The sequence below is a fragment of the Camelus dromedarius genome, chromosome 7 (genome assembly GCF_036321535.1).
Source record: "Camelus dromedarius isolate mCamDro1 chromosome 7, mCamDro1.pat, whole genome shotgun sequence".
Lineage (NCBI taxonomy): Eukaryota > Metazoa > Chordata > Mammalia > Artiodactyla > Camelidae > Camelus > Camelus dromedarius.
This window is the reverse complement of record NC_087442.1, coordinates 4,284,616-4,296,759: the sequence shown is the minus strand read 5'-3', so window position 1 is coordinate 4,296,759 and position 12,144 is coordinate 4,284,616. Positions and strand designations below refer to the sequence as shown.

Sequence of the window (12,144 nt, the reverse complement as noted above, 5' to 3'; positions counted from 1 at the left end):
AAAATATTTACAGGTACCCTCAGTCAAAATATGTTTCAGTAATGGACGCTGTTAGTTAACTTACAAAACATCCATTCCACTTTCTTCCTTCCTGAGGTTCTCAACTTTGTTCAGATAGCCACCCTCCTCTAAGCAGTAATGAGCTGTAGAGGGGTAGGTACCATCCCTGACCCCAGACAAGAATCACAAACTAATCAAATGGTGGTTGTCTCAACACTTTTACTGGTTATTGCTTTAAAGCATCTCGTAGGAGGTAATTCTGCCTAGTGAGATGTTAGGAGAAATCTGCTAGGCTAAAGGAAACCACATGGAAAGGATTTTCCTTAATTAAAATAATAAAGAAAAGGTTTTCAATTTTTCTGTCTCTAAACGTTATCATGAGGGTATGATGTTAGAGCTCCTGCTCACCATCTTTTGATTATGAGGGTAGCAGGACTGAAGAAGAGACCAACATGCTGTGGAAAGACAGTAATATCCTGGCAACTTGGCATCATGAAGCCACAGAATTACCCATCACCCTAACTTCTCATTTCCTACTGTGAAGAATCCATCACCCAACAAGGTAAAATTCACAATGCCTGATATCCAAATAAAGACTGCCAGGCACACAACGAAGCAGGAAATCACAATCCAAACAAAGAATGATCAGTCTTCAAAACTGACCAAGGTGTTTAAATTATCAGATAAAGATGTTAAAACAACTCATAAATGTATTCATTATGTTCAAAAAGCTAAATAGAGACATGGAATATATAAAAAGGCCCAAGTCAAACTTCATAAAATAAAAACACCTGAGATGAAAATTACATTGAATATGATGAACAATAGATTAGAAATTGCAGAAAAGATTAGTCAACAACTCAACAACAAAACAAACAATTCGATTAAAGAATGGGCAGAGGAACTGAATAAACATTTTTCCAGAGAAGACATACAGATGGCCAAGAGGCACATAAAAAACTGTCAATAACACTAATTTTTTAGGGAAATGCAAATCAAAGCCACAATAAGGTATCATTTCATGTCTGTTAAAATGACTATTATCAAAAAGGCAAGAAATACAAGTGTTGGCAAGGATGTGGCCCAAAGAGAACCCTCGTACACTGTTGGCAGGAATGTAAATTGGTACAATTATCACAGAAAACAGTATAGAGATTCCTTTAAAAATTAAGACTAGAACTAATGTATGATCCAGCTTTTCCACCTGTGAATATGAAAACAGGAATTCAAAAAGATACATGCCCCCATATGTTTATTGCAGAATTATGTACAGTGGAAAGATACAGAAACAACCTGTGTCCATCGACGGATAAATGGGTAAAGAAAATTGTGTGTGTGTGTGTGTGTGTGTGTGTGTGTGTGTGTGTGTGTGTGTGTGTATGTACTATAAACCTTAAAGCAACCAATAAAATAACAAAACAAGAGTTACAGGCACATCTCAGAGATAACACAGGTTCAGTTTCAGACCACCACAAAGTGGTCTGAAAGCAAAGTGTACAATTTTTTTGGTTTCCCAGTGTATATAAAAGTTATGTATACTGTACATATAACTGTATAGTTAACTGTAAGTTAACTAACACTATACTGTAGTCTATTAAGTGTGTAACAGCATTAACATATATACCTTACTTAAAAACACTATATGGCTAAAAAATGCCAACCATCATCTGAGCCTTAAGCAAGTCATTATCTTTTTAATGGTGGAGGGTCTTATCTTAGTGTTACTGGCTGCTGTCTGATCACAGTGGTGGTTGCTGAAGGCTGGGGTGGCCGTGGCAGCTTTTTAAAATAAGACAACAATGAAGTTTATAATGTCAGTTGACTCTTTCACAGATGATTTCTCTAGCATGCAATGCTGGTTTGATAGCATTTTACCCACGAAGCTTCTTTCAAAATGGGAGTCAATCCTCTCAAATCCTGCCTCTGCTTTATCAACTAAGTGTATGTAATATTCTAAATTCTTTGTTGTCATTTCAACAATCTTCACAGTATCTTCACCAGCAGATTCAATCTAAAGAAATCACTTTCTTTGCTCATCAGTAAGAAGCAACTCCTTATCTGTTCAAGTTTTATCATAAGATTACACCATTTCAGGCTCCACTTCTAATTCTAGTTCTCATGTTCTTTCCACCACATCTGCAGTTACTTCCTCTACTGGAGGAAGACATCCCTCAAAGTCATCCATGAGGGTGGGAATCAAGTTCTTCCAAACTCCTGTTAATGTTGATATGTTGACCATTTCCCATGAATCATGAATGTTCTCAATGGTAACTAGGATGGTGAACATTTTCCAGAAGGTTTCCAAGTGACTTTGTCCAGATCCATCAGAGGAATCACTGTCTATGGCAGCTATAGCCTTACAAAATGCATTTTCTTAAATAATAAGACTTGAAAGTCAAAACTGCTCCTTGATCCATGTGCCACAGAGTAGATGTATGTCAACAGGCATGAAAACAATATCAATCTCATTATCCATCTCCATCACAGCTCTTGGATGACCAGGTGCACTGCCAATGGGCAGTCATATTTTGAAAGGCATCTTTTTTCCTAAGCAGTCGGTGTCAACAGTGGGCTTAAAATATTCAATAAACCATGTTGGTAAACAGATACACTGTCATCCAGGCTTTGTTGTTCCATTTATAGAGCACAAGTAGGGTATGATTTAGCATAATTCTTGAGTGCCCCAGAATGGTGAATGAGCATTGGCTTCAACTTAAACTCACCCATTGCATTAGCCCCTAACAAGAGAATCAGCCTGTCCTTTGAAGCCGGGCACTGACTTCTCCTCTCTAGCTATGGAAGTCCTGGATGGTGGCATCTTCCATTAGAAGGCTGTTCTGTCTACACCGAAAATCTGTTGTTTAGCGTGGTCAGCTTTATTCATTATCTTAGTGAGATCATCTGACGGACTTGCAGCCTCTACATCAGCACTTGCTGCTTCACTCTGCACTTTTATGGAGACGGCTTCTTTCCTCAAACCTTGTGAACCACCCTCTGCTAGTTTTAAACTGTTTTCCTGCAGCTTCCTCACCTCTCTCAGCCTTTATAGAATTGAAGCGCGTTCGGGCCTTGCTCTGGATGATGCTTTGGCTTCAGGGAACGTTGCAGCTGGTTTGATCTTCTATCCAGACTCTCAAACATTCTCCACATCAGCAACAAGGCTACATCACTTTCTTATCATTCTGTGTTCACTGGAGTAGCACTTTTAATTTCCTTCAAGAACTTACCCTTTGCTTTCATAACTTGGCTAACAGTTTGGCACAAAAGGCCTAGTTTTCAGCCTATCTCAGCCTTCAACAGTCTATCATTTCTAGTTTTTTATTTAAAATGAGAGATGTGAGAGTATTCCTTTCACTTGAACACTTAGAGACACTGTAGGGTTATTAGCTGGTCTAATTTCAATATTGTTGTGTCTCAGGGAACAGGGAGACCCAAGGAGAGGGAGAGAGACGGGGATGGAGCAGTCAGAACACACACAACATTTACGGATTAAGTTCCTGTCTTACTGGGCATAGTCTGCAGCATGCCAAAACAACTGCAATAGTGACATCGAAGGTCACTGATCATCACCGATCACCATAACAAATATATTAACAATAAAAAAGTTTAAAATATTGTGAGAATTACCATAATGTGACACGAAGTCAGCAAATGGTGCTGATAGACTTGCTCAATGCATGGTTGCCACAATCAATCAATTTCTAAAAAACTGAGTATCTACAAAGCCCAATAAGGCAAGTCACAATAAAATTAGGTATGCCTGTAGAGGTAATAATCCAACAAATGAGAAAGAATGGAATCATAAAAAAAATTCAATCCAAAAATATGCAGGAAGAAGGAAACAAAAGATAGAGATAAATCAGGGGTGACAAAAAAAGACTTAAATCAATCACATTAAATGTACACAGCTTATATACTCCAAATAAAAAAGCTGAGATTGTCAGATTAGATTTTAAAAACTGCAAGAAATACACAATAAATATAAAACCAACAAATATGTTAAAAAGATGAAATAATATATACCATATTTACACTAATCAAAAGAAAGCTGGAGTGGATATATTAATAACAAAATTTCAGAGTTAAATATAAAATTTTTCTGTTACAGTCAAAAGTGTCCTTATTAGTATATTTCCTCCAATCAAAGTTACAAAGTTCTTTTTATAACCACTAGAGCATCTATCACAGCCTCCCTATGATGAGAATAATTCAACGTTGTAAACTACAAAGCACCTACCATAGTTATATAGAAAGAAGTATGTTGACATTGAGACCCAATCCAATTTTATTGCCATGCAAAAAAGGGGCTTAACGTAGCATGCCTGAGACTACTAACCTTAGAAAAGCCTGCTTACATATCTGGCATCTGGGAAACTGGATTTCAGGACGGCTCCCATGGTTCCCTACGTGACAGAGGCAGTTGACTGTGCCTAGACTATCTGTGCAAGCAATGTGGCTTTCCTTCTGGTACGGGCTTAGCAGAGGGTGCCTAAGTGACTAGCTCCCAGTAAAGACCAGTAAAGACCCTGAGCTTCTCAGGGTGAAAGCATCACACACATGTTGCTGCATTTTCATTTCTGGAGGAAGAGGGTGCTCTGTGTGACCCGTCATGGGAGGAAGAGAACCTAAGCAAGCCTGCATGTGGATTTTTCCAGATCTTGTCAATGTCTTTTTCCAGGAAGATCTTTCCATGGTATATCCTTACCACATCAAGGCAATAAGTCTTTTTTTAAGTTAATACAGAATTTTTTGTCTTCCCTCTGTCAAACCCTGGGCAAATCGCTTTCCCCAGGCTGCCTGGAGAGGCACAGAAAAAGGAACATAGAAGGCAGATAAGATACGGGAGAAAGAATTCTGGGAGGTGGAGACGGCTCGTCCACACGGCAAAGAGCATGAGAAAGGCCACCTCATCAGGCAAGAGAGCATCATGGCCTCTGAAAGGGCAAAGCCCAGAATGGCAGAGCAGAGCTGCTGCTTCAGAGATGGGATTCTGGCAGAACCAGACACCAACCCCATTCCAGCCCCAGAGCCAGCCACTCCAACTGTGGTAGCCCCAGCGCCAACGAACTTGGCTGCCATGTAATTCCCTTGAAATGGCGCTAGTCTGGAAGCTGCAGCTAGGATATGAGTGAGGCGGTCAGGGATGTGGGGCTGCCGGCTGCTGGAGCTCTCACCTGTCAGTGTCTCTTGTCGTTTCAGCACCACTGCAGACAGTGGTTGGCTCGGCAGTGGACAGGCTCTCCTGATCAAGGGGGAGGTGAAGATGAACCCGGCAAAAGGGTAGATTTCCAGGGGCTGCGGGGCTGCGGCAGGAGAGCTGCTCCCCACGCAGAGAAGACAGAGGGACCGAGGCAGTTAGTCGCAGCTGTAATTACGGCTCTATGCTGAGACCCATGAGAGCTTCTAATTAGTCTCCAATGTGGAGGCAGTCTTGTGGCCTCCCAGACAAATATAGAATTCAGATAAATGGATGCTTCCTTCCTCTTAAGAAACTATAGGTCAAAGTGAAGAATATATATACTTTGACAGTTTTTTAGTTTACATTGCAAAGCACTAAAAAATAACAGTATTAGACAACATTATTCATAAAATAGGTAACTGGAAATCGTCTTACATAGAGATGCAGACCATATTTTAAATGATCTAATCTATTTTCAGTTGTTTAGAGGAGGGGTGTGGAGAGAGACTTTTACTACGCACTGTTACTTATTTTTAAACAAAAATTACACTTATATTATACTCCTTACCTACATTCTTATGTGTAACCCCATTTTATTACAGAAAAGCTATTTTTGTTCTCTTTTTCAGTCTATAAAAACCCCAAAGATAAAAAACTTACAACTCTTCTCAGAAAAATAAGTTGGCTTTTACACAAAGACACCTAGCATAAAATCAGTATAACACAGTAAGTCACACAATGGAATTTTAGACTGGGGTTGTGGCAGAAGATGAGGGTGGAGAAAACTGAGAAATCATCAATTCTAAGGGGAGAGATGCTAAATGCAATGTTTTAATGTTTAATGTATACACTATGACTGAACATTTAATTCAGAACTAGATAAAAGAACAGAAATTGGGGGAGGGGGCTTAGGGGTTATTTCTTCAGTGGGAGCAAGGAACGAAGTGCAGGAAAGAGGAGCTTGAGGTAAATAAATGATCAAGTATCTGCAGAATTCAGGATTAAAGTATTCCCTTGGTAATATTCAAATTACCCAGATTTCCAAGATGTTGGCAGCACCTCTAGGGCTCCAAAGAGGAAATTAAAATCCCTGAAACACAGGTTCACAGCTTAGCATATTCTTCCATCTAGCAAAAGATGAAGTTCCCCCCAGAAAAACTGAAAAACAAACTGAGGGAAATTTCAAAAAAACTGAACTGCTTGGTAACAAATGCCACTTAACAACTGAGGAAATTATATGAAATGTACTAGTTTTAAAGTAGGAATAATGTTACTAATTATACGAGGATTTGCCAACCTCAGCACTATGGATGTTTTGAGCTGGCTACTGCTCTGGGCACAGTAGGATGTTCGGCAGTGGCCACTAGGTGCCAGTAGCACACTCCTCTCCATCCAAGTCAGTGTGCTCAGAATTGTCCTCTGGCAAATTCCTTTCATGCACACATTTTCCTATGACTCTCTTGTGTTCCAGGTACTCTGTTAAGCACTACAGATAAAGTGATAAACCAACACAAATATCATCCAGGCCTTCATGATGCCTACTGACCCAGTGGGGGGACCAAAAGTAATTAAATACTCACAAAAATAACATAAATTTATACATTTACAAAAGTGACAGAAAGGAGAGATACATATCCCAATGAGAATGTATAAATAAGAACACGCGCTCAAATATCTTATTTAAAGATGTAACAATCAAGTTTAGAGGCTACTGCAACGTCCCCCCATCTGTGATTTGTTTGTATCTTGTTCTTTTGCATCTTCTTAGATTGACAGGTTTGACAGTAACTTCAGTTTATTTCAATGTCATAGGTTTAAAAAAATATGATTCTCACAAAAACAGGGAGATCTAAACAGAAGTACTTTTTTCAATCCCAATCAAAATTTAGCAGGCAGATTTTCATCTTTCATAACCAGAAGGTATTAATTTTTATTTTAACAAATGGCCTTAATACATACATAAACTCTTCAGAATATTTTAAACAGATCAAGAAATTCTGTGTCCAAGACTTTTTTTGGGGCAACAAATGTGAAAATATTTTTGTTGTTTGTTTGTTACAAACTTTCATTGTTGCTGGCAATAAAATATCATTAGAAATAGTTCCAAACATCTGTTTTCAAAATGCCCAACCCCCAGCACATGTTTCTATGAAAAGTCATTGCATTTCACTGTTGAAACATCACCTTTTTGAAGAGGAAGATGAAACGTTTATTTCCTTTTAAAATAGAAGTAGGTAACATAATATATTCAGCCACATGTCATCCTAATAAAGGTAGACAAATTTTTAACATCTATCTTTCAGTAAAATAAAACCCTATTCTAAGTTCAACAGTAGTTTTACGTACTTTGCCCCTAGGGAATCTTTTAAGATAACAAAGATTTTCATTATCACACCATCCCAATCCCCATCAGTTATGTAGAATTGTAAAGAGTTACTCTATTTTAGAGGGTTTTTTTTTTTGACAATTATACATTTATAAACTTGTATAGAATTAACCACATTGTTGACGTCCTTTAACACTCTGGCACTTACATGTAACTTCTTTTTTGTAACTATGGATGAGTCGGTGAATGATCTTTAGTACGATTCATTTAGGCTACAAAAATTTATTGAGGAATGACCAGAACATAGAAAGATCCTTCTCAGAATGGCACTATTATCTAGTGAGGCGAGACAGGTAAGATTATTAAGTAAATACACACTATGTGTGACGCTGTAAAGTGTAAAGGGGAAAACAATCAATCAGAGGTTTGATGGGAGGAGGAGGCACTTGAAATTTTCAGTAGGGGGCCCAGGAAAGCTCTCACGGGTAAGGTAACTCTAGAATAAATGCCTAAAGCAAACGAGGGGGGAAGACATGCATGTACCTAAGAAGAATGTTCAACAGAGAGGAAAGAGGAACTGCAAAGGCCCAGAGGTGGATGTGTCTGAGGAAGCCCCAGGAGGTTAGTGCCACGGAAGGAAGCAAGGGAGGGGAAGGTTTCAGTGAGTGAAGTCTCAGAAGCACTGGTGGCTGGTGAAGGTCATGGAGCCCCGTGGCTACACCAGTCCCATTCCCGTCTTCTTCCCACCTCCTTCCCACACACTTTGCATAGGTAACCCATCTCTCTGGTTGATCCCTCCTGTATTTCTTTTCCACAAATGAGCATATGTATGTGTATTTTCTTACATCTCATTCTCTCTTACATAAAGGGCTGCACACCATAAATGGTCTTCTGCACTTTTTTTTTCACTTAAGAATATATTGAAAACCACTTCATAAGCATAGATATATTCCTCACAGAATTTTTACAGCTGTACATTATTTCACTGTATAAGCCATATCACAGATTATTCAACCATTCTATTAGGTGTGGCCATTTAGATTGTTTCCAATATTTTGCAAATTAAACAATGCTGCAATTACTTTTAACAGAACAAGTTTTTATATTATTGGAGGCATATTTATAGGATAGATTCCCAGAAAGATCAAAAGGTAAGTGCATATGTAGTTTGTTAGGCATTGCCAAATTTCCCTCCAGAAGATCTACACCAATATGCATTCCCACCAAGGTGTAAGAGTGCCTACTTCCCCACAGCCGCATCAGACCTGTGCTGCTACAGGCCAACACCACAAAGCTCACCTTGGTCTTTGCTCACTGCCTTTCCCGTAATACTTCTCACTGTCACAAAATATTCCAAAACTAGGGGAGGGTATAGCTCAAGTGGTAGAGCACATGTTTAGCATGCACAAAGCCCTGGGTTCAATCCCCAATTCCTCTTCTAAAAATAAATAAATAAATAACCTAAACCCCACCCCCACCCTCGCCCCCAAATATTCCAAAACTACTTCTAAAGTAGTTCATGGAAGACATAGCTCTCACTGGTCTGTCACAGTCGTCATCTGGCCATCTAAGTATGTTCAGACTGTGGAATTTATTCTTATTCATTATTATTATTCAAAATTCGGTAACACAAGCATTTAAATGTAATGTCACATTTCCAAAACTAACGCACTAACTTGTTGACTAATCTTGAGGTGAAAATTGGGTCATTTTCATCATCTGAGCAAAGTGAATGTTATAATTAAATAATTACTTAAGTCTAAGTCCTTGTCTCAATACACTTCTGCAAGTCTTACATGTATTTCATCTATTCAAGCCCATATAATTTCTATGGTCAAAAACTCCATTTTTAATATTCCTTTAAGAAGGGCTATTTCACTTCTCCCAAATAAAGTTCTCAAAAACAAAAGGGAATTTGTAGGCAGCAAAACAATTTCACTTCACAGGGTTTGTTGCCTTTATAGGTGGAAGGTAAACACTGCATTTATTTCTCAATTCAAAATTACATGAAAATCAGAGTGAAAGCTTTGAAAGATGGCAGATTGTGTATGTGATATTACTTTGGGATAGTGCCAGAGAGACAAGCTAAACTGCCAACTTGACTGAAAAAAAATATTTTAATCAATTTACAAAACAGCAAACAGAGCTAGCCCACACTGTGGACTAAAGACCTGTTAAATTTCATTTTTTTTTTAACTTTTTTTTTTTAATTGAGTTATAGTCATTTTACAGTGTCGTGTCAAATTTCATCTCTTATTTTAAACCCAAAGAGCAAAGAGCAACCACATGGATATGTAAGCATAGTTAGTAATTCCCATTTCTAAAAATTTTAATTTTTTATTTAAATGTAAGATATTTATTTTAAAGATCTACATTTATTGTACAACTTAACACACTATACTCTAGTGGTATGAACAAACTACTCAAGGATATAAATTAACAATTTCCTACTTTGAGAGTTTTTTTATTAATCATTTAATAAATAATTCTTGCAAGTGAATCTTTATGCTGACACAGTAAAAGTTATAAAGCTGTGGTTTAAATATGTATTTCTTCTACTTACTTCTGTGCTCCCTGAGACAACAGCTCTGTCCACGTTCACCAGTAACGGTTCTTCCATCTGGCACACCCCCAGTGACCACTCCACACAACGGTGATGAGCCCAACAAGTGCCTAAAATGGTTAAAGTGAAAAGAAGCAAGTGAATAAACATTAAACATATAAATGCTAATAAGTAAAGATGTAAAACCCCAAAATCAACTCTAATGTGTGAACACACAACGGCATCCTATATTTGTGATACCTCTAAAGTGGCCTTTCTCAAAACATATCACCTGGGAACTTGTTATAGACGTAAATTTCATATCCCAACCAAGACCTACTGAATCAAAAACTCTCACACAGGGGTGCCCAGAAATCTATGTGCCAACAGGCCCTCCAGGTGATTCTGATGCACACAGTAGTCTGAGAATCACTGGATTAGTGGTTATTTCTCCAACAACAACAAAACGAGTTTCTAGTCATTTTATCTAAGCAGTACTCTATTTTATTTGGTATCTTTCAATAAAATACACAGGACATTTTTTAATACTTTGTTATGACAAAGAGGATATATGGCAAATAAGCTACCTACTCACCTCTGTTTCCCTCCATCCCACACCAAGAACCCACATCAGTCATCAACCACATCTCAGTCTTTAAATTCTCTATCACACAGCACCTGAACAACTATCTGTGGTTTAAATGCAGAATGAAATTTAGTCAGAACCCCAAGAGCACCAAACTCTGAGGATGGGCTGCTATGTTGTATTCACAGGACTCCCTGGCTAAGATCCATAGTCCTTCACCCCTACTTTAAACAGACCCAGACTGCTGTGTTCCCCAAGTTTTCACAGAGCTCTTTAATTCCTCTTTCCCCAATTGTGTCATCTCCATGGCACTGCTTGTCTACACAAGAGTAAATGCAAATATTTATAAAAGCATCCAGCCCAGTGACAGCCCTGTGCAAATGCTAAATAAATTAGGTAAACATAATTAATTTACTCGACCTAAGCAGGCATACTTAACAATAACAGTTTTAACAATGTGATCATAATTATTTCTACATGAAGATATTTACTATTAAGTTGATAATTCACTAAAATTAAAATGCTTACAGAATCAAGAAGTAGTTATTACTGAAGACTGGCTCATACCTGTAGGATCAAATAAGGCTTGGACATCAATGGCATCTGGAAGGCCAACCAGACTGAGTTCATCCCATAATTTACCAGCCTGATCGTCTGAAGCGGTCTGCGTGCTTACACTTACATAAGATACTATATTCTGCTGAGGAGATCGTTCCCTGGAAAATAAAATAAAATAAAATAAAATAAAATAAAATAGATGTGAAAATGAAAACAAGTAGAAAATTATTTCGTTTCATAACAACTTAGATAATGTATTGCCAAATCAGTTTTAATTTATTAGGCATAAACTGTCATAAAATAATTTTTATAAAATGTTATTATTCATGGTATAAATATAAAACTGGGTAGCTATATTATATCATGTAAGCAACAACTAAAAAAAGGTCTCCAAATCCATAGGGAAGTGTTATAAATTACAGTTGCAGATTTACTTTCCCATTCTATGTATTTTTTTTAACTGACACTCTAATAATCTAGTCAGGAACTGTACTTTACCCCATAAAGGGAATATTCCCTTTAGCCTTACTTAAATGCTTAAAAAACACGGCTTGATCAAAATCAGAAATTTTAATTTGCTTTATCATAAATGAGGACTACTACAATGAAGCTGCAAGTTAATTTTATGTAAAGAAAGGTTATTTCCCAGGGGAAATGAAAGCCCACTACCAAGTGTGAAGAGGGAGGCAGTGGGAGCAGAGCGTGGCAGCTGGAGCTTTCTTACGGTCCCCTCGACAAATCTCGACAGCTGGTCTGTGGCATGATGCTGCAAACTCTCCGCTAAGACTTTACCTCACAGATCAGAAGAAAAAAGTAAAAACAAAATAGCTACTAGTGACTGGGGAATAAGGAAAGTAGTGTAACAGCAAAAACTACATTATAAAAATGAGGTATACAACATATGGAGGATTTCAGATTTTCAAAGCCCTAAACTTCAGATTAATTGAGATCAT

General features: G+C 37.8%; 1 protein-coding gene across 19 annotated transcripts in view; it reads right to left on the bottom strand.

Moving 5' to 3' along the window:
• Positions 1–12,144, bottom strand: part of KMT2C (lysine methyltransferase 2C) — a 237,278-nt gene that overhangs the window by 135,553 nt on the left and 89,581 nt on the right. For all 19 annotated transcript variants that reach the window (XR_004137992.2, XM_064487184.1, XM_064487185.1 and 16 more), the window contains 2 exons: positions 11,201–11,349; positions 10,069–10,178 (listed from right to left, as the gene is read on the bottom strand). Coding sequence is in view for 18 of the 19 variants with exons in the window: in XM_064487184.1 (XP_064343254.1) it covers positions 10,069–10,178; positions 11,201–11,349 (259 nt within the window). In the remaining variant the exon portion in view is untranslated. The remainder of the gene's footprint in view (positions 1–10,068; positions 10,179–11,200; positions 11,350–12,144) is intronic.